At 49.6% G+C, this 19,764-nt stretch overlaps 8 protein-coding genes across 8 annotated transcripts; 3 read left to right on the plus strand and 5 right to left on the minus strand.

The window, feature by feature from the left end:
• Positions 1–1,077: 1,077 nt before the first annotated feature.
• On the plus strand, positions 1,078–2,979 carry J7337_007083 (uncharacterized protein; the record flags this gene model as incomplete). The annotated part of the gene is made up of 1 exon (XM_044824738.1): positions 1,078–2,979. One exon carries the CDS (start codon positions 1,078–1,080, stop codon positions 2,977–2,979), a length of 1,902 nt encoding a protein of 633 aa, XP_044680395.1.
• A 491-nt stretch (positions 2,980–3,470) lies between these two features.
• On the minus strand, positions 3,471–4,319 carry GAR1_1 (H/ACA snoRNP pseudouridylase subunit; the record flags this gene model as incomplete). The annotated part of the gene is made up of 3 exons (XM_044824739.1): positions 3,471–3,991; positions 4,042–4,092; positions 4,259–4,319. 3 exons carry the CDS (start codon positions 4,317–4,319, stop codon positions 3,471–3,473), a joined length of 633 nt encoding a protein of 210 aa, XP_044680396.1.
• Positions 4,320–5,004: 685 nt separating this feature from the next.
• J7337_007085 (uncharacterized protein) lies at positions 5,005–7,496 on the minus strand (the record flags this gene model as incomplete). The annotated part of the gene is made up of 2 exons (XM_044824740.1): positions 5,005–6,352; positions 6,406–7,496. 2 exons carry the CDS (start codon positions 7,494–7,496, stop codon positions 5,005–5,007), a joined length of 2,439 nt encoding a protein of 812 aa, XP_044680397.1.
• Positions 7,497–9,802: 2,306 nt separating this feature from the next.
• J7337_007086 (uncharacterized protein) lies at positions 9,803–11,429 on the minus strand (the record flags this gene model as incomplete). Its single annotated transcript, XM_044824741.1, has 3 exons — positions 9,803–10,708; positions 10,758–11,290; positions 11,369–11,429. 3 exons carry the CDS (start codon positions 11,427–11,429, stop codon positions 9,803–9,805), a joined length of 1,500 nt encoding a protein of 499 aa, XP_044680398.1.
• An 814-nt stretch (positions 11,430–12,243) lies between these two features.
• On the minus strand, positions 12,244–14,160 carry J7337_007087 (uncharacterized protein; the record flags this gene model as incomplete). The annotated part of the gene is made up of 1 exon (XM_044824742.1): positions 12,244–14,160. The coding sequence occupies one exon, from the start codon at positions 14,158–14,160 to the stop codon at positions 12,244–12,246; it is 1,917 nt and encodes a 638-aa protein (XP_044680399.1).
• A 1,392-nt stretch (positions 14,161–15,552) lies between these two features.
• On the plus strand, positions 15,553–16,172 carry J7337_007088 (uncharacterized protein; the record flags this gene model as incomplete). Its single annotated transcript, XM_044824743.1, has 2 exons — positions 15,553–15,732; positions 15,792–16,172. The coding sequence occupies 2 exons, from the start codon at positions 15,553–15,555 to the stop codon at positions 16,170–16,172; spliced, it is 561 nt and encodes a 186-aa protein (XP_044680400.1).
• Positions 16,173–16,476: 304 nt separating this feature from the next.
• J7337_007089 (uncharacterized protein) lies at positions 16,477–17,527 on the minus strand (the record flags this gene model as incomplete). Its single annotated transcript, XM_044824744.1, has 4 exons — positions 16,477–16,565; positions 16,621–16,873; positions 16,921–17,450; positions 17,497–17,527. The coding sequence occupies 4 exons, from the start codon at positions 17,525–17,527 to the stop codon at positions 16,477–16,479; spliced, it is 903 nt and encodes a 300-aa protein (XP_044680401.1).
• Positions 17,528–18,183: 656 nt separating this feature from the next.
• J7337_007090 (uncharacterized protein) lies at positions 18,184–19,461 on the plus strand (the record flags this gene model as incomplete). The annotated part of the gene is made up of 2 exons (XM_044824745.1): positions 18,184–18,425; positions 18,477–19,461. The coding sequence occupies 2 exons, from the start codon at positions 18,184–18,186 to the stop codon at positions 19,459–19,461; spliced, it is 1,227 nt and encodes a 408-aa protein (XP_044680402.1).
• Between the last annotated feature and the right edge of the window lie 303 nt (positions 19,462–19,764).

Here is a 19,764-nt window from a genome sequence, read left to right on the forward strand (position 1 = left end):
TGCTCAACGTGAATCGTGATAAAAGTCAGGCATTACTAAAAGGAGGACTAATTATCGAGACAAGTAGATCACTACCTACAAGAATCCTCATAGAGGCCAAAATCTCTTTCTCCTACCAGTACGGATACAGCTTGTGACGACTTGCAAGATCGATGGTTCTATTTCTGGCTCACCCATATACACTAACACTACTACACTACCCACCCTCATCTCGGTTCAAAAACTAACGGTTGGGCCAAGACATGGAAGTGTCTGGTCCTAAACCTCCGGACCCTGAACCAGAGTCTGAGCCTTAAAAGCTAAGCTTAGTTGCGGGGGCGAGTCAGCCCTGAAGGCTTACGGAGTGGTATGGATCAGCTTCCATTCTATGAGCCGACATGCCTTCTTACAGCTTGAGGCATGGGTTATTATCCTCCTTGTAAGCTGTAAGCTATAAGCGCAGCCTTTCCAATTGACTAAAAGCCCCAAGCGTCCCTGACTATATCTCGATTGCTTGATTTCTGATTCTCTTCGATTATGATTTCTGATTCAGTTACGAGGGTTCCTCAGCCTTGATCATCTGCTTTATCGACTAATAACATCTTCCTCTTTCCCTCCAAACCATAATCAACTTCCAGAGCATATACAAGCGAGGACATGAGGGGCGACTATTGCTAACACAGGCGTTGCTGACTTGTCACCAACTTCACAATGGAGCCGCTTCGGAACGTATCACGACAAGACTCTGAAAAGTCTGAAGCCCGTCGAGAAATAAATCGATCCAACTCTGCCGTCCAACATGTCACCGATACCATGATCGCTGTCACGGAATCTTTTCGCCATCATTATCAACAACAATATGGCGGTTACTCTCCAGCAGCACCGGCTCCCCCTTACACAAACCTCAATTCTCACTCTCAGCCTGGACATTGCTCTCACTCTCGTTCCAATTCTCATGCCAGAAGTCCTTCAAGCGTCAGCGAAATATCCCCGAATGTGGATTTGCTAGACATGGATGTGGCGAGCCAGATGAGTGTATCAGAGATGACTGTTTCACCCGTTTCATCGCATCGAAGCAACTATATACCTATATCACTTATGCCAGGACGACCTCCAAATGTCGAGACCGATTCTCTCCTTGACCGTGAAGTGGAATCGGAAATGGCTCAGACTCCAGCACAAGTCCCTGAAGACTTGATTCGACTGGCAACACCGAACTTACCACCGCGATTAGATACGCCTCATACACCACCTCCACGATTCAGTGTTCCAGTAAACCTGGCCGAGTCTCGCCCAAACGAAATTCCTGCTGTTACTACAGGTCCAACACCATCGGACTTTTCGGTCAACCATGGCGGACTTGTCCAAGCTGCCAGGCGCTTTGAAGCCTTCCGAGGAACAACACAGCATCACCAATACATGGCCCTGAGGCCTGACATGGGTACACGATCACTCCCACTAGGCACGGTCACCCACGTTCGTGCGGGATCCGACCTAGATCCTTCTTCATCTGCAAGTCAGGGTTTGCGAAGGAAGCCCCTGAACGAGGGGGCCAGGATGATTGAGTTCAACCATGCCACCAACGAAAGCCTTTTTGTTGCTGTCATATGTATGGCACAGGTTCTGACATATGCCAGTCTTGCACAGACACTGACATCTGCCCGACGAATTGGAGAGTCATTCTTCGAACCAGAGCGCACAACACACCTTGCTTGGTTCACATCAGCGTATGCACTGAGTTATGGCGCATCCACTCTTTTTGGCAACCGGATCGGGAATGTCTGCGGACAAAGATATACCTTCATCGCTGGATACATTTGGTTCGCCCTTTGGAGTCTGCTTACTGGTCTCAGTGTGTATGTACAGACGAGCGCAAATGGAGGAGCCGTGTTCTTCTGCTTCTGTCGAGCTATGCAAGGCATCGGCCCTGCACTTACTATTCCAAATGGACACGGAATGCTGGTGAGGGCTTATCCTCCTGGGCCTCGCAAGATGCTTGTGATGGGATTCTTCGATGCCTCCGTCCCTTTCGGATTTGTTACTGGATCGGTAATGACAGGATTGTTTGCAAATTATGCCTCGTGGCCATGGGCCTTTTACTGCTTGGCCGGCGTATGTACAGCCCTAGGTATTTCAAGCATCCTTGTCATCCCGGCAAAAAGAGTCTTGGTCTACAATTTCGAAGGCAACTTGTGGAAGCGGTTAGACATATTGGGTTTCGTGTTTGGAATCGCTGCCTTGATTTTTTTCAGCGTTGGTTGGAACCAGGCGCCCATTGTGGGATGGGATACTCCCGAGACGTACATCTTGATCATTGCAGGAATCATACTTATACCGCTATTCACTTTCTTCGAGTCACAGGCCAGTCACCCGTTGGTGCCCTTCAAGCAGATTCACCTGGCTGCTGGTATCACACTCGGCTTCGTAACGGCAGCATCAGCAGCATTTGGAATCTGGGCATGGTATTTCGTACAGTTTATCGAAGTTGTCAGGGGTTGGGGTCCTCTTCTCACGAGTGCTGCTCTTGTGCCAGTACTAGTGGTTGGTGTTATCATCGCCTTTGTATGTTGGCCCTTTGCAAATCGCGATTTTACAGCACAGTTGAGCATGGTGGTCTCATCAATCACCATTCTGGTTAGTTCAGCTCTTCTGGCGTCAGCCCCAACTCAACAAGCATATTGGGCCAACTCATTTGTCAGCGCCATCTTCATGGGAGTTGGTATGGTGTTGATTGTTCCCGCTTCCTCAACTGTGCTCGGACGAGATGTGCCAGAGGGACAACTGGGACTCGCAAACAGTATCACCAATACAGCAGCAGCTTTCGCCTTTTCAGTAGGGCTGGGCATGGCTGGAGCTGTGGAAATGGGCAAGGGCGGTGACAAGGATCCCTTGGGAGGATATCGGGATGCGCAATACTTTGGCCTAGGACTAGGAGGGCTGGCCTTTATCTTAGCTCTGGGCCTGTTGTGCGCGGCGTTACTCAGACGCCGAGGGGAGTGATTTTGATTGTTTGCATGGCGTTCCAAGAGCTTGGAGACTTTGAGCCTTATATATACCCCGTGAGCGTAGCAGGAGATTTACAAAAGCTAATAAAAACGTACATTTTTCACAATAAAGACATGAGTTAAGTTAAAAAGGTTGCCCGTTCTTTTCGGTTTCTCTCTTGTCTTCTTCGTTGAATCCTCTTGTGTCTGTACATACAAACTCCAATCCGATGCCGTATCATACGAGCATGGCGACCGCGGGATTTGGGATATAGAGCCATGTGGGAAAGCCAAACCAAGCAAAGCACTTTGGAAAATCAGATACCGTCCAACGCCAGAGAAATACATGTCAATCCCTTCTTTCTTTCTTCCTTTCCCTCCTCCTAGATTCCATGGTTTTCGATCCCCATTCCCTTTAAGCAGCTTTCGTGGGTCGCGTAGTCGCTTAGTCCTCCCTAGTAACAGAAGTTATCTGCAGTCGTCGTCGTCGTCGTCGTGGCAAGGAGATTATCGGCCACCGCGGCTGAAGCCACCACGTCCGCGACCACCACCGAAGCCGCTTCCACCTCGTGAGAAACCGCCGCTGCCACCACGGCCACCTCCGCGACCACCGAAACCACCACGAGCACCACCTCGAGGACCTCCACGGCCGCCGCCGAAACCACCACGGCCACCGCCTCGGGCACCGAAGCCGCCGCGTCCACCGCGGGCACCACCGCGACCGCCACCGGCGCGCTTGGGCTTGGGAGCTCCAGGCGGGGGCTTAGGCTTGGGGAGGAACTTGTCGAGGGGCAGAAGCTTCTCTGAGCCGATGTAGAACTTGTCGCCCTCCTTGAAAGAGGTGGCCTGGATGCCCTCTGTGGGCTTGATGGTGAAAAAGACCTGGTTGATGGGGCCGAGGACCTCGTCGACCTTTCCGACGGCAGTCTTGTTCTCGAGGAAGATCTGGGCGTTGAAGTGAGGGACCTTGGGGTTGATGGACTCGCAGACCATCTCGCCCTCGCAAGCGTGCATGAACTTGCCCATTTCTGAGAGCGTTAGTTATGGGATTCCGGATAGAACATGATGCTATACATACCGAGGATCTGAGCAGGAGGGCCCATGTCTCGCTGTTGGAAGCCACCGCGACCTAGAAACGGTTCGTTAGTAGTTGATCTTGAATCCACATAAAACAATGCTATAAGAGCTAATCACTCCCAGATCCCAGCCTCAATTCGCATGATTCCGACGTCTCTTGCATCGCAAAGAGCCAATTCCCCCAAAATCAACCGCGAAACGAAGAAATAGAGACGTACCACCGCCACGGCCTCCAAATCCACTACCGCCGCGTCCTCGCGAACCTCCACGGAAAGACATGATTATCGAGTTTGCGCTGTCGCCAATTGGTATAAATCCAAGGTATGAAGAATTCGCGATTCGATCGCTCGATCGATTCTGTTTCGGTTGATGCCCGTAGCTGGGGTTTTGGTCGTTGGTTTGGGCCTTGGAATCGTTTCCGCGTAGGTCGAATGCTGAACTTTTTTTTTGCCGTGTGAAATTTTGCAAAGGAGTGTCCACCGAAGGTTTGGCGGGAGCTAGCTTAGAGCGGCCCGATTGGTTGATGCGACCTGGGGCGGAAAAACTATGTTACCGACATCATATACCGATCTCAGATAAGGATGAACATCGGATGACATAATAAATAGAGCAAAGGAGACGCTGCAGGTTGTGAGTGAACATCTTTTTTGACCAGTGTTTGACAGTCACTGTAAACTCATCATGCTCGCTGAACTTTTCAATAAATTGAAACAGACTAAGATATCTTATCACACCGATCCAAGTAAGTATTTTGCAGAACCAAACCAAAACCAAACGAGGGATATTCCATTTCAAACCGTACCATAAGTCGACCCGCCAACACATTTGACCAACGCCTCCCTTCAGTCAACGCTGTACCATCCTCCCAAACCATTTCTCTCCATCACAGCAAAGTAAAAATAACAATAAGGAAAACAACAAAGGGCACAAAATGTGGGGAAAACTCGAATACTGATGCCCCATCCTATGCTTGAGTACTCTTGGGGTAGCCGCCGGGAATATGCAGGTTTGAGATGGTGTTATGACTCTCAGTCCGGTTGTTACCAGATGGCCGGATTGGGACAGGCTTCTCATCTTCATCGTCTGTCTGGAGTAGAACAGAGTCACGTTCGGTGTAGACTGATTCGCCTCCTCGAGTCGACGGCCTTCGCTCTTCAGTTGCGCGGCCATCAAGTCTAGGAAAGCCCTCTCCCACAGTTGTCATTGTGTAACTGTTGCCCTTAGCGTTGCCATTGGCATAGCTGTGATTGGGTTGATTGTCATATGATGCCTGAGGATATGAAGGCTGCTCAAAGTTCGATGTCTCATGGCCAGCTCCACTGATTGTATATCCACCGTATGGCTCCTCTCGTGGCTCCATAGTATGATTATTAGGATGCTCATCAAAGTGGCGCTGTTCGCTATTGGCGAAATTACCATGGCGCTCATCCTTACCCTGGGGGATCACAACAGGAACAAAGGTTTGTTCATGGTGTTGATCGACGTAGTCTGACAGCTGTACAGGCTGCTGCGATTCATACTGTGACTGGTATAGCTGCTGCTGCTGTTGGTGGAGGGGGGCCGGGTCAACGGGAGTCTGGTTGACCGGCTCGCTCGTATAAGGGTTAACACCGTCGTAATGGGCCTTTTGGCTTGCGATTGCAGCATGCGAGGGCATCTCATCCATGGGCGTCTGGTGAACAGTCCCATAGCCGGGATGATCGTCCCTGCTCTGCTCCGATTCTCCAGCGGCCGGACGAGAAAGGGCACCCGTGACAATCGGTGGTACAGCGGGGTCCCTGTTGTCCTGGAAGCCAGAGCTTACACTAGAAGGCGAATGAGGGGCCTGTAAGCCACGTTGCGCATTGACTTGGATATCAGATGGGAACCGCCCACCTGCTTGAGATCGCCGGGGAGTCGCCTCATGTTGTCTTGGTCCCGGATTGGTAAATGATTCAGTATCGGCCGTGAAGGGCTCCTCGTCCTCCTCGTCGACCAGTCCATCGCTACTAACTGATCGTCGGGATGATCGGCTAAGGCTTCTAGAATGGCTTCGAACAAACTGACTTCGCTCCTCGGCAGTCTTCTCGGTGAGAGCCTTGATATCCTCATACCAAGCCATCATGGTGTCATGACTTTCGGCACGGAAGACCCAAGTGTGTCCGCGGTGCATGCCGCCCGTTTGGCGACCCTTGAGGATAAACTTGTTCGAAGAGCCTCCTTCGTTGGAGTGGGATCCTACTTTCTGTTCTGGAAGATAAAGAGACATGATAGGGGCTTGCGCCTTGTCCGCTGACTTGAATTCGTGGAGATGCGTAGCAGAAAGTACATACCTAGCAACTTGGTTAACTTTTCTGATCACGACGTTTTGACAACGAATACTTACCAGCCGGCTGTGTAGCTCTTCAAGTATTTGCTCTTGCGCTCCAACAATCCGGCTCGAATCTCCTGGGCTGCCTCATGGTCCTGTCCAGGGTAATGAATCTGGTCCGGGGTCCTGAGCGGAATATTTGGGTCAACGAACTTGTCGTCGTGAGTCACAAAATGCATCCATTCGTGGTCCTTGGGCATGGCAATAGGGCCATCTCGAAGCTCGCCAATAACGTTATAGGAGTTGTCGGCCTCCCGCTTAAGAATGCCAGCATAAGCGTTGTAGGCTTTCTGAATCTCTCCTACAACAATCGCTTCCAGCTCTCGTCCGGAATTCTCCAGGTTGAGATAAGCTTGGTGGAGGTAGTTCTCCTCGTCCAACTGACGCTCAACTTGACGGTCGACAGCCAGGCGCAGCAGGTATGGATCTTGCTTGCCAGTGGTAGAAGATTCATCCAACTCATTTCTGCCGAGAATATCGCTGAGGGTCTTGACAGCTTTGCGGGTATGGTCCATCTCCTTCTCGACCGAGTTCTTGAAGTCGCCTGAAAGGTTCTTGATCTCCTTGATCTTCTGCTGGAGGTCGCTCCTCAATCCAGTGAGTGCAAGAATAACATCCTCTTCAATTTCTTTGGCCTTGTTGGCCTCGAGGATAGCATTCTTGTTGTAAATCCGTAGAAATTGGAGCGCATCATCTATTCCAGCTGACTGAAGGAAGCCAGGTGGTGTAGCAATATTGTTAGCCACATTGGCGAGTTTGAGGAGCGACTTGGAACGCTGCTCATAGTGATTTTGAATTTCGCGGAAATATGCAATAAGGTCCTTGAGCACCTTTCTCCAGTTCTGGAATCGGTTCGAGAGTGTCTCGGTAGGATTGCCCGATGTAGGGACTGGGCAATAGAAAGCACTATGCGCCTCATCATGGTCTGATGAGGACTGCAAGGCAAGACTCTTAACGCTGCCAGCTCTCATAGAGCGACGGCTACTACTACGCTTGAGACTCCCATTTCGGCGCACTGAACTCTTCTTCTTGAGCGTGTTCTGGCGAGCCAGGAGCTGCTGGTCATCGCCAGTCACGAAGCTATGCACCGAATTGCTGCGCTGCATGTTTGCGCTTGGTGAAGGATAATCAAGGAGGACTGAAGGCCCGCGCGGTGCCGCACCCCATTCCTCGGTAAAACGACCTCCTTGTTGCGACTGCGGTTGCGGTGCGTAAATCGAATTTGACCGATTGTAGGTATCGTCGTGTTGAGAATATGATTGTGTGTGTGTGTTGGCGGCAGTATTAGTCGCAGTTGCACGCTGGTGCGAAGCTGAGGATGATTCTGGAGAAGAATCGTGACCGTACGAGTATGAATAAGACGCCTGTTGGGGAAATGACGAAGGTTGAGATTGATGAGAGTGAGAGGGAGGTAGATCCATGGCGGAGGTGGCGTTGTTATTTCTCCTACAGTACGACGCAAGCCGAGTACCGTAGTTTAACAGCCTGAGCTAGAGCAAGCAAGGACCAACGGAGAGAAACAAAAACGACGGAATGGACCACGAGGAGATGGGGGACGGAGCCGAGACGGAAGGGGAGAAGAGCCTGGAACCTAGAGCCTAGAAAGTCAGTACATAACGACACTGAGTGGAGGGGTTCCAGTCGGGTTGGGCTGGATTGAGCCGGTTGCTGGGCGAGCTTGTGCAGGCAGCCCGAGCCAAAACCAAAAAATCAGGGTGTAGAGCTCACAGGATGATGGTGTTGACGCAATGGGCGCACAACCTCACTGCTGGCAGATTGCCGCTAGCACTAGATTGGAGGCCTTTGGAGGTTCAAAGCGTGAGACTAGCGTCTCCTTTTCGCGTTGCAGTGGAGGAACTTTCTGAGACAATGATGATGGTGAATCGACGACGTGCGTACCTTGGCTCTGTCGCTTCTTCTGTTTCGAGGAGCTTGAGCGGAAACTGTGGAGTAGAGGATTGAGAATCAGCGGGTAATAGAAATAGACTGAAGATCAAAGGAGATCTATATGTCCCACAATGGAGGAGTCTTGCAGTTCGTTGCAGGTGAAGGTGAAGCAAAGAGATAGGTCTAGTACTAACTTACTGTTAAGCCTCGGTCTGAGTGAGGAGCTTGTACCTAACGAAAAGAAAGAGTGAGCGTAGTCGGAATCAACTGAGTCAACAAGCGCCAACGACAGACAGGCCTAGAGCACGGTCAAGTCTTTGAGGCACCAGATGGAGATTGTGTTAGTGATACTGGCCGTGATGTTTGTTATTATGAATGGATGATGTAGTTGATGGGCTTGGAGAAGGGGGGCATTGAGTTCCATCTGGTCGCACGCCAAGAGAGCTCATGGCACTTACACCGAATGGGCTTATTGACGGTACTTGCAGCTACTTTAGCGACATGAGCTGGGGTCACTAATCTCCCTATCTTCCTCGAGTGCCTGGGCAGGTTCTAGCTTCTGTAAGTACTGGCAAGTATCTTAATCCCAATGAACACCCCAGCTCAGCTGCTTGCAGCCAGTTTTCCAACGCATCTTCCCCACCAAATGACGTAAACGGACGCCACCAGAAGGGTCCATCCCTTGCTTGGTCTTGATCTTGGTTTTGGTGATGCCCTCACACTAAACCAGAACCGCAACACAACCCAACGACGATCGTCATTATCCCCCAGGCTGTGCCCAATCTCACATGCGGCCGATCCCTTTCAATCGCAAGACTTGTCGCTCCCACGGTTGTATCCACCTCACCACTGAAGCTGAGATCTGCTCGGCATCGCCGTCTCCCGGATCTGCAACTTGTTGTGTCGATGTTTCGTAGATATTCGAACTAGGAAGGCCTTTGCAATCTTCTCCGCATGGAGATTGTGGATCTTGATAAAATCGTGTTCAAAACTCCATGAAATCTAAGTTAATCTTGATTTGTACAAGCCGCATCCCGGCTCGGCACTGTAAAGTGACTGCCGATGACATCCACCTTGAGGGATATTAACAAGAGGCATCCGAGGACGGCTTAGACAGCTTCAACTCATCGTTCCTCAATCATAGCTTTCAAGGCATTGCCAAGTTACACAATTCACTCAATGATGCCATCATCACATGCCATTGTCGAACAAAATTATCATTCTCTTCACTATTACTAACTCTACAATGCTATTACTACATAGTAGCACGTAAAAAGAGACTTGCCGCAGTTTACTTACAATCTCCCCCCAAAGCCATTACCAAGACCAATGCCCAAATCTTTCCAAAACGCCATGCCTTATGCTTTGTGTTCAGCCAAGTGCAGCAGAAAGCTCCACAAACGCCATCTTCAAACCGAGAGTCTCCCCTAGCGCACGGTGACGGTTGTCGACCGGTGCCCTCCGCCCAGCGGGATGTTACTGTTTTAAAGTTCGTGTCCTGGAGAATAACAGCTACCCACTAGTATCACGCTTCCTGCTCTGGGACCGTTTCCTGAATTGGGTCAGCAGGAGGCTTCTCAACCGTTTTCATCCGTCCCCATCGCCGCGGCGGCGGCGCCTTAGGTGGTGTCTTCTTCGGTCCTCCGTCGACGAACTTCTGCGCAAATGGCACCCCATGGCGGTGTTTTGGTACCTCTGGCAAAGGCTTCTTCGGTCGAGTAGCTATTGTGACGCTTTCATCATCGGTAGCAACGTCACCTCCATCGCCTGATCGACTCGGTGTCTGCACTCCCGGCTTCTCCTTAACTGCCGCGACGTCGCTTACACTGATACTACTCGCGGTTTGCGACCGTGATAGACTCATGCCGAGGAATCTGCGGGCGACTTCAGCCTCACCGGATCCTACCGTGGGGGACTGCGCTTCTTCTATCCATTTGACCTTTGATACACGGTCGACCAGACGAAGCGTTGTGTCGTCTGCTGGCGCAAAGTGAACATTGTGCGAGCCTCGGAGAATGCTCAGCACACGCAGAATCTCATCCTGCTTATAGTGAGGCGGCTGGCTGAGTTGCGTATGTGCCAATAACGGGTAAAGCACTCGTAGGTATGTGTGCCTCAGGGACATTTTTTCATCCGGCAAATCCATCAAATTTCGAATAATGACGTCCAAAAGTACTCGTAAGTCGTTCGTATAGAAGTATTCATATGTCGCCTTGGTCGTGAATAGCAAATACAGGAGCTTCAAAATGAGTAGCTGTAGTGATGTTTCGGTTTCTCGGTTCAATAGCAAAATGATATTTTCGCCAAACGTTCGGAACGAAGCTCCGTGAAGACTCAAGCACTTCACAATGCGATTCGTCAGAGGCGAATTGGGCGAAGCAGAATCGCCGACTTCTGTCGACGCAAGCATATACTGTTCATTTAAAACAAGCTGCGTCTATGTAAGCAATGGCAGCTAGATTGGGATGGAAGCTGCTTACCAAAACACGAATGGTAGGATAATGATAAGGATCATGCGCATCGTCAGACAATTCTTCAATCAATGCAAAAAGATAATGGACAAATTCATCGTCCACCATAGTCAAGTCGTCGACCCGCAGTCGTTCCATACGCGACATCTCATACATAAGCTGCAGAAGAAGGCGATGCAGACCAGGGTCCTGATCTCGGCGACCATTGATCAGTTCCAAAAGTCGGGGGAAGCAAGCCTCGTCCACCATGCGAGGGAACATGGTCTCATCCTGGCACCCGTCGAGGAGGAGAAGAGAAACGATAGCGTGCAGAGGCCCAGCCTCGTCCTCTTGAAGCAAGCTATAGATAATCTGAGTGCGAACATAGTCTTTGTTGGCCTGGAACAGGTCGCTGGCGAGAAGCATCCGCGTGCAAGTGACGATTTCTTCCTGAGATTCGTAGAGATGGTCGCGAAGGCGTGTCGTTAAATCTATCCATGTGCGCAAGGCATCGTCGATCGTTTCGTGGGATTCGCATTTGCTCGAGACGCACTTATCAAGTTCTACAAAAGATCAATCATGTCAGTCTTTTCATATCCTTCATTTTTCTCTATTGTAGGAACCCCTGTAACAAAACTTACCGCTCCATAGCTGCTCTTCGTCCTCCTCATGAGTGTAGGAAGCTTCTTCGAAATCTGCCATGATCCTCGTTTCCGTAAGGGTACAGGGACCAAGGCATCGAGTCCTGTTGAGACTGGATATGCGTAATGCGAAGCTGGCTGGGGGTGTTGCGCTGGGTAGATACAACGGGACGACGGGCCAATTGACAATGGCTTCCAAGGATAGACGCGAGCGCAGTGGTCATCTCCTGGAGATGACGAGACCAGAACCTGAGATGGAGCAAAAGATATCAAAGCCGAAGCCAAAGTTTGTGTAGTGGTTGTGTTTCGAGAATTCAGGTGGCGGGGTCGAGACTCAGTTGTTGTTATAAGCCCGTTTAGCGGTACCGTGACCTCATCCAGGCCTGTCGAGTGCTGTCTTGGCGGACCACACAGCAACCTACGGTAACAACAGAACAAAACAGAACAAAAGCGTGGCCTCACTTATATCAACAGATATCTATGAATCCCTGTTACTTCAAATATTGTGGCTAGTACTGTCATGTCACGACCGCTATAATAGGCACCGCCACAGACTTTCCAGACACCACCAGCTGGACGAATGATTGAATCACAGGCACTCCACCAAAGCTGTTGCTTTGAATACATAGCCAAATACAAGATAGAATTCTATATAATCTTTGAGCTTTCGCTATTGCCAGAGTTGATACAAATTAAACGACCCTCTTTGATGTCCCTGTCCGGCATCAGGGTTTGAGGATACCAAGCCAAAGCAATACATATAACGTGAATGCTCCCAAACGCCAGACAACAACCGCTGTCAAAAACAGCAGAGCCATTACCAAATACCTCAACACCACCAAGGTCGCTGCCAAAAACGCTGTGAGGCACTCAATCTATGACTTCCTCTTTTCCTCCTCGTTCTCTTCGTGGTGATCATCATAAATCTTGACTCTAGATGCATATTCTTTAATATTGCTGACAACATAGTTCGTAATCGTGTCGCCCTTTCCACCAGCCACCCGCAGCAACAGCTCGTTCAGGTTGTATCGCCCCAAGATGTCGACGTGGTCAGCTGTACGAGGTCCTCCGCGAGGGTTGAAACGTTCTGGCTCGTGGGGCATTTCAACGACTGTGACCTTGACACCTGCTGGATTGTAGCGTTTCATGTTCCAGCCATGATTGCACATGTAACCTGTGCTGAGGAGGTTCACAGTCCCGTCGCCCTCACCCATTATAACACCGTGATCGACGTCTCCTTCGGTAAAGCCCGTGTCCATGGTGATGTTGAGGTTCGTCACCAGAGGCTGGTCAGGGGACCTGTAGTAGTATCCTCGCTCAGTAGGCTTCCCGACGCCATAGAAGCAGTAGATTTTGAGGCTAGGTGCAAGTGGTAGTCTGGTCTCGAGAGGGTTGATCCATTTCTTGGGGTCCAGCTCATTGGCTTCGACTTCGGCAATAGTGTGAGCAATGCCACGAGAATAACTGCCCTTGAGCTGATCCTGGTACCAATCCTCGGTCGTATTGAGTAAGTAGGACAAGCCCTCCTCAACAGTGAAGTTACGATCAGGGGTTGTCCAGTTCGACCCAACTCTGAAGTTTAATAAAGATCCGTACGAACGATTCTGACCTGGCAAGTCGTCTGGGGCCCATGTCAGATTGCCCCAGACAGCGTTGCCACCAATGGGTAGCATAGATGATATACCCGGCATGCCGCGGAAAATTTCAGCCCTCTCTTCCTTGCTCAGGAACTTTTCCAGACCGTAGATCGCAAAGGGGTTCAACTGAGCGGTATCGCGCATTTCACCAGACAGGACAGCAGTCAAATCTTTGACTGCCCCGAGCATACATCCGCTAATGTTGATCCAAGCCTCGACGTGTCGCTCAACCCAGTCCTGACCACCACGGCCCCCCCTCTCTGATTGCACCCAGTGGAAAAAGTAGAACAAGACCTGACTGCCCATGCTGTGCGATGCTAAGACAACTTTTCTGTTGTCCACCTCCAGCGCAACTTCGATGTGTGATTTGAGTCGGGTGAAATATCGGTCTCGCACCTCGAGGTTCGGGTAGGACAAGCGCCAATCATAAGCAGCTGTGAAGGAGTTTGTCGGGTCGTAGCCAACCGAAGCAAGATTCTCAAAGATCTTGCTCCAAATCCAATAACCTGTGATGAAGAAATCGGTGGCATCAAAGCCCTGGGCAGCTCTTAGTTTGACGTTTGGCGGATCAAGTCCAGTCCTCTTATCAAGCATCACATGCTTCTTCCAGACCTCCTTGTCCATGACCAAGGCTTTCATCATGGTCCAGCTTCCCCAAAGCCGCTTCCTGAAGTAAGCCTTTGAGATATTGGCGGTTCCCCAAGACTCGAGTCCAGTCGAAATAACGCCTGGTATCATAATCATGGGATGGTGTGCTTCAAGACCTTCAGCCCGTGCTTTGGTTCCGACAGAGAAAGGCTCATATGATTCTGCAAAGTCGCGCTCGCCTTGGATCAGATCGCGCATGTCCTTGACCAATCCAGCTGGCAGAGCATCTAATAGGTTGTCCATGGACAAGTCGGTGAACTCGGGAAGGTCGATAAGGTCATTGCTGGAAGCGAAAAATCCGGCGGCGATTATTCCAAACAAACTACCAAGAAAGAAAATGAAGGTATTGCGGCGCTTCCGAGTCTTTGGAACGGCGTGCTCGACAACACGAACGTGCGTTGTTGGGTCGGTCGCTGAGGTTTCCTCCCTTGTAGTATCATCGCTCTCGTTCGTTCTCGTATCTTCATCTTGGCCCTGAACATTTCGGCGCCGTAGGTTTTTCGCCATGTTGTCGACCTAAGCAAGAACAAGCCTCCGCGAGGCGTCGTCTTATTTAGTCAGTTGTTTGGGAGGGGGAAAAACACCACCGACCAAGATAGACTAGGGGGATTTTTGGAGTTTTGAGAAATGTCGCTCGTAGCTATGACGCCCATAGACACCGGTCTACTTTAACTTGGGTGCGGGTGGGCGCGTGCTCTAAATCTAAAACAAAAAACGGGGTGGTCGCAAAGTCCGAAGTCTAGAGAATCGTATCATCTGTCAGCGGAAGTCGTAGAGTAAACATACCGACTGATCTAATTTGATACGGGAGAAAATATCTGTTGAACGATAGTGGGAGTATCAAAGCCACGCACCGTGGTACGTAATTATGAAAGAGTTGCTTGGAAGTCGCGTGCATCACATGAAAATTGTCAAGTGTCTAGGAGGTAGGGAGGGAGCTCATTCAAAGGACATGCTTGCCGTTCCTGATAGGCAGGAACCTGACGTCAAAGCCAAGATAAGGCTACTAATCTTAAAATGCCGAGCGGATGAAACGGAAGAGGCCGAAATCACAAAGTCAAGCGTCTTTCTCTCATTTAAGGGCTCCCATTCCTTGAGAAAGGGATATATAACACGTTATGGAGTTTAGAGCTGTCATTATCACATGCTTGAACTTCGAATGATGGATGATGAAAGGACACAGACCATTTCTCCATGTCTCTTCTCTCCCTCTCCCTAAGACAGTTCAAATTGACTTTACCCAAGTTAAAGACGCATTTGTCCATCGCTTATATCGGCTTGATCAGACCACCCTCCACTGTAAACGATGCAATGCCTCACTCACCTAGAGCCACCTCATGCAGGACCTTTTCTACTCCAATGCCCCCGCTCTCCCCTCCACAAAACCATCAGAAAAAAGCTCTAAAATAGCGTCCTTGGCTTCTGGAATCCCTGCCAACGGCCCTGCGTGCCTTGCCCTCGTGGCCATGTGCATCAATTCTTTGGTGCGGTTTACCAAACCCGGCCTGGCAATCTACTGTTGGAGGCGCTGGCTGTGATACCTCCAATGCATTGCATATTGCCACTCCCAGCCCCAAATCTTGAGATCTTCCCACCCTCTTTCTTGAATTAATGGCTCTTATCCATTGGACCTCAGCTCAAGTCCTTGACCCCTTGTAGGCCAGCACTTAGTCTACCCCTCACACCGATACCGGGTTGAGTCTCCATTTCTGCCTGCCCCTCTTTAGGTGTCAAGTCAAGATCTGGTTTTAAACCTTGAGACGCCCATATCTAACATCTTACCCAAACATCAACTTCAACACAACTCTACTCTACTCTACTACCGCAGCTCTCAACAGCATAACTGATCGTCCAGAATCAGTCTGGTCTCTTCTATCTTCTTTAAACCCCCATAGTCCCATGGCCCCTACCAAAATCGACGATCTTCCTGGCGAGTTGCGCTACGTACAATATGAACATGCCCTCGAGGCTCAGTATTTACCCGCTATCCGGGCATTGATCTCAAAGGACTTGAGTGAGCCTTACAGCATCTATGTATATCGTTATTTCTTATGCCAGTGGGCACATCTCTGCTTCATGGTGAGAATAATTCACCCTCAAGTCGATTCCAGTGTAGTTATCTGACAAATAATCCTCAGGCACTGAACCCAGTCGACTCATCTCTCATCGGTGTTATAGTGTGCAAGCTGGAAGTCCATGCTTCGCACTCCAACCCCACTCGAAGAGGCTACATCGCCATGTTGGCCGTTGCTTCTGACTTCCGTGGCCATGGTATTGCGACAACCCTCGTCAAGAAGGCCATCGACGCCATGACCAAGCGCAATGCGGACGAAATTGTCCTCGAGACTGAGGAGACCAACGTCGCTGCTATGCGATTGTACGAACAGCTCGGTTTCTTGCGCACTAAGAAGCTACACCGATACTACCTCAACGGCAACAGTGCATATCGACTTGTTCTGCCGCTCAAGTACATCGACCTTGACGCCAGCGCCAATGACCTTGAAATCATTGATGTATAAGCTTTCACGGCTAAATGGGCATTTATAGTATTTTTCACGGGGTTCAGTGATGGGAAGCCATTGATGGACATGGGCGGACAAATTGAGCACAGGTCAGCGGCAGCATTTAAGCGTCATGCGGAATTAGCATCTCTTGGAATCATGGGCGTTTAGGATATTGGTTATGAAGGTCATGACGATACGATCCTGTTCTTTTTTGTTTCTCTCTACATTATGCACTCGGATTCTTGATTTTGATCCTCCATACACGATGGAACATTCCCTCTTGTTCTGCCTGGCCAGATGAGTCATTTGTTGTGCGCCGTTAGGTCTGGAAGATGTCAGATGACTTATAGATCGACGCTTTCAGACCCCAGGGATTCCCGGACGATATCCCTATGTACGTATATGCATCTATCGACTTGCGTCAGCCTCACTTTATTGACATCAATACGAAACCATGACTCACCTGGCTTATAGTAGATAGGTCGTCCTCGAGCTTCAACCAATCTGAGCTCTCGAAGCTTTTGAAGCACCCTGCCAACGTCGGCCTTGTCTGCGAAATCGGTCGTGTACACGCAGATGAGTCGATCTTTTCGAGAATCCTCTTCGGCTGGTCGTGGAGCAACCTTTGCAGCAATGCCAAGCTCGTTCTTGGCAGTTGCTTTCGCGACAATCTCCCACACGTCGTTTACTTCTGCTGGTGAGCAGAACAACATCCACTGTCAAGGGTCAGTCGTGTTTTGGCGAGACGTCCCGAGAAACAAACCTTGCCAGCGCGGACTTTGGCAGCGTGTGCCAGGTGCAGTATATCATCTGAGGCTTTCTTGATTTCTTTTCGAAGATTCCGCTCTTGCGTTGCAAGGACCTTGTTGGTTTTCTTCAGTCCGTCCTGGAACTTGGAGAGAAGTTCTAGTCTCTCCAGGCCGCCTTCCATGACAAGCGCAGTCTTGCTGCCTTCTTCCTCGGGAGCCTCATCTTCATTGCCTTTACTAAGTTGGTTCTGCCCCATAGACTTCTCAACGCGGGGTATATACGGATTGCAAATGAAGATCCAAGGCGTATCCTCCGTGATGTCTGTTGTCCTGGGTGGGAGACGTGCGAGGAACTGATCTACCGTCTCGGTAAGCTGCCATGCATAATTTACCCCGGCATAGGGATTGTGAAGATGCGATGTTTCGTGAACGTTGCTCTTGTCAGGAATAGGCCTCCCAGGGCATTGCTGTTGCTCGAGCATCCAGCTCTGAACATCAAATTGTTGTACACGGTTGTTAAGGTTCATGACCATATCATCGTCCCCTAAAACTGTAAGCTCATGCAGATTTAATTCAACGGTGGGGCGTACCGTAGAAGTCAGATTCGTCGGAATATTCCATGACGTTGAATCAAGTTAAAATTGAAGAGGCTGTAGTCAGACCAAAGTAGAGCCTTGGGTTAATCAGCAATGGTGCTGGAACTGTTGGTGTGGTGGACAAGAGCACCAACTGCGCAACAAGCATAAATCAAAAGGAAAAAGAGTTGTCAGCATAAGAACCAAGATCGCCGCCTCAGCCGTCCTATGTGTTAAAGTGACAAGTTATTAATGAATAAATGCGCGTGTTGACGTAAGGAGCGGAATCCCCAAGACGAGACGAGGGGATGGAGTCGCAGAAGCAAGTTCGCGTTGATAGCGCTAGTCCGGCAGTTAAACCTTGAGGCCTGTAACTTATACCCTGCAATAGATTACGCCTCAAGTTTGATCGTGGGAATAGTCAACCACTTTATGTATCTTCTTGTTTAGTTAAATGTCTGCATGCTTCGCAGAACTCTTTGGTATCCAATCTGAAATTACAACTGTGCATTCTGGCGATCATCGTACCTCTCAAGTCTCACCCTATAAATGGATAAGGTAAGGTAACAACTAAAGAGACAGACCCCACCGGACTCCATTTGTTTTCTATTGATTGATTGCTTGCTTTTGCTTTTGCTTTTGCTTTTGCTTTTGCTTTTGCCAAATCCTATGTACATATCACTTCACTATCCATTATTACCCATGGATGATTCCAAAATCGTTTCGTCAAAGGTTTCCTTAACCTTGGATCTGCCTCCTAGTTGTATCCAGTTCTGTAAACTGCATCCTAACTTGTTCGTGGTGGGAACTTACAACCTCGAAAGAAATGACGATGCCCAAAAAGAGACAGACAACGACGATGACACTGATACTGCAACCGCAACCAAGACACCACAAAGCCGCAATGGGAGCTTGCTAGTCTTCAATGTCGTTGGTGATGACTTGTAAGTTTATTTCCCCGAGGCCCAATTGGTTGCTGACGCGTTCGATCATAGTCATCTAGTTCAGACAGTTTCGCAGCCTTCAGCTATTCTAGACCTCCGATTTCACCCTCAGAAAGGCAAGGAGGATATCATGGCTGTAGTATCTAGCACTGGGACACTGGCCGTGTTCAAACTTGACCCGAAGACAAACCCCTCAGCCCCTTTACAGCATATATCAACAAGCAGATGTGACGATATTCCAGAAAATATCTTGTTCCTACAATGCAACTGGCATCCTGAGGTCCCAGATCTGATTGGTCTCACAACTTCGACAGGCTCTGCTCGAATATTACATTTGGACGAAGAATACCGCATCACTCAGAACTACGCTGATCTCAGTATTGCCAATTCCCTCGAGGCCTGGTGCATTGCATTCTCACCCGCAACACCAGAGTCAACTAAGGATAAGGCCCAAGTCGCAGCTTATTGCGGTGGGGATGACTCCATGCTTCGCTACACGTCCTGCATCTGGGATTCAAAGGAGCCTGATTCCCCGTTCGAAGAGCCATATCAGCCTGCAACTATAAAGGGGGCACATGATGCAGGGGTCACAGCAATTCTGCCACTTTTCCCGTTCACAAAGAACTCAGGCAGAGTCGTTGTGACAGGCAGCTATGACGACCATCTACGTGTTTTCGTTGTACATGACCTGCACGAATCATATGGCATGAAAAAGGTCGAGCTAGTGCTTGAGCAAAACCTAGGAGGAGGCGTCTGGCGATTGGATTTGGTCAAAATACAAGATTCTAAAGAGTCTATAAAAGTGAGGATCCTCGCGTCGTGCATGCATGCAGGGGCAAGACTTTTGGATCTGGAGGTCAAGAATGACAAGGACTGGAGTTGCGAGATTCTGGCGAGGTTTGAAGAACACAAGAGCATGAACTATGGAAGTGACTTTATTCGGGATAATGAGCCTTCTGAGGTTGTGCGCTGTGTGTCGACAAGCTTCTATGATAAGCTGCTCTGTCTCTGGCAGTATATACCAGCCAATAAATAGAACAGAATAGAAGTGCACGTACTTTCATACCACGAAATTATGTATAGCTCAATCTCATCACCTTTGGGAGAGCGCCAGTCCAAACCAGTCTACAAATGAAGCTCACGGCTTTCATTTGCCAAGTACCTAGGTGAGATTCTGTGACTCAAAAGCACTCATCAGTACAGCCCAATGAACTTCTGCCTTGGATAATCATGCTTCAATGACTGAAATCGCGGGTTGAGAAATGCACGATACGTATCATGTCGAGATATCAACTAAAGCACAGAGACGAAATTGGGTAGTGGCATGATGATCCTGAAC

This window comes from Fusarium musae, chromosome 5, assembly GCF_019915245.1.
Source record: "Fusarium musae strain F31 chromosome 5, whole genome shotgun sequence".
NCBI lineage: Eukaryota > Fungi > Ascomycota > Sordariomycetes > Hypocreales > Nectriaceae > Fusarium > Fusarium musae.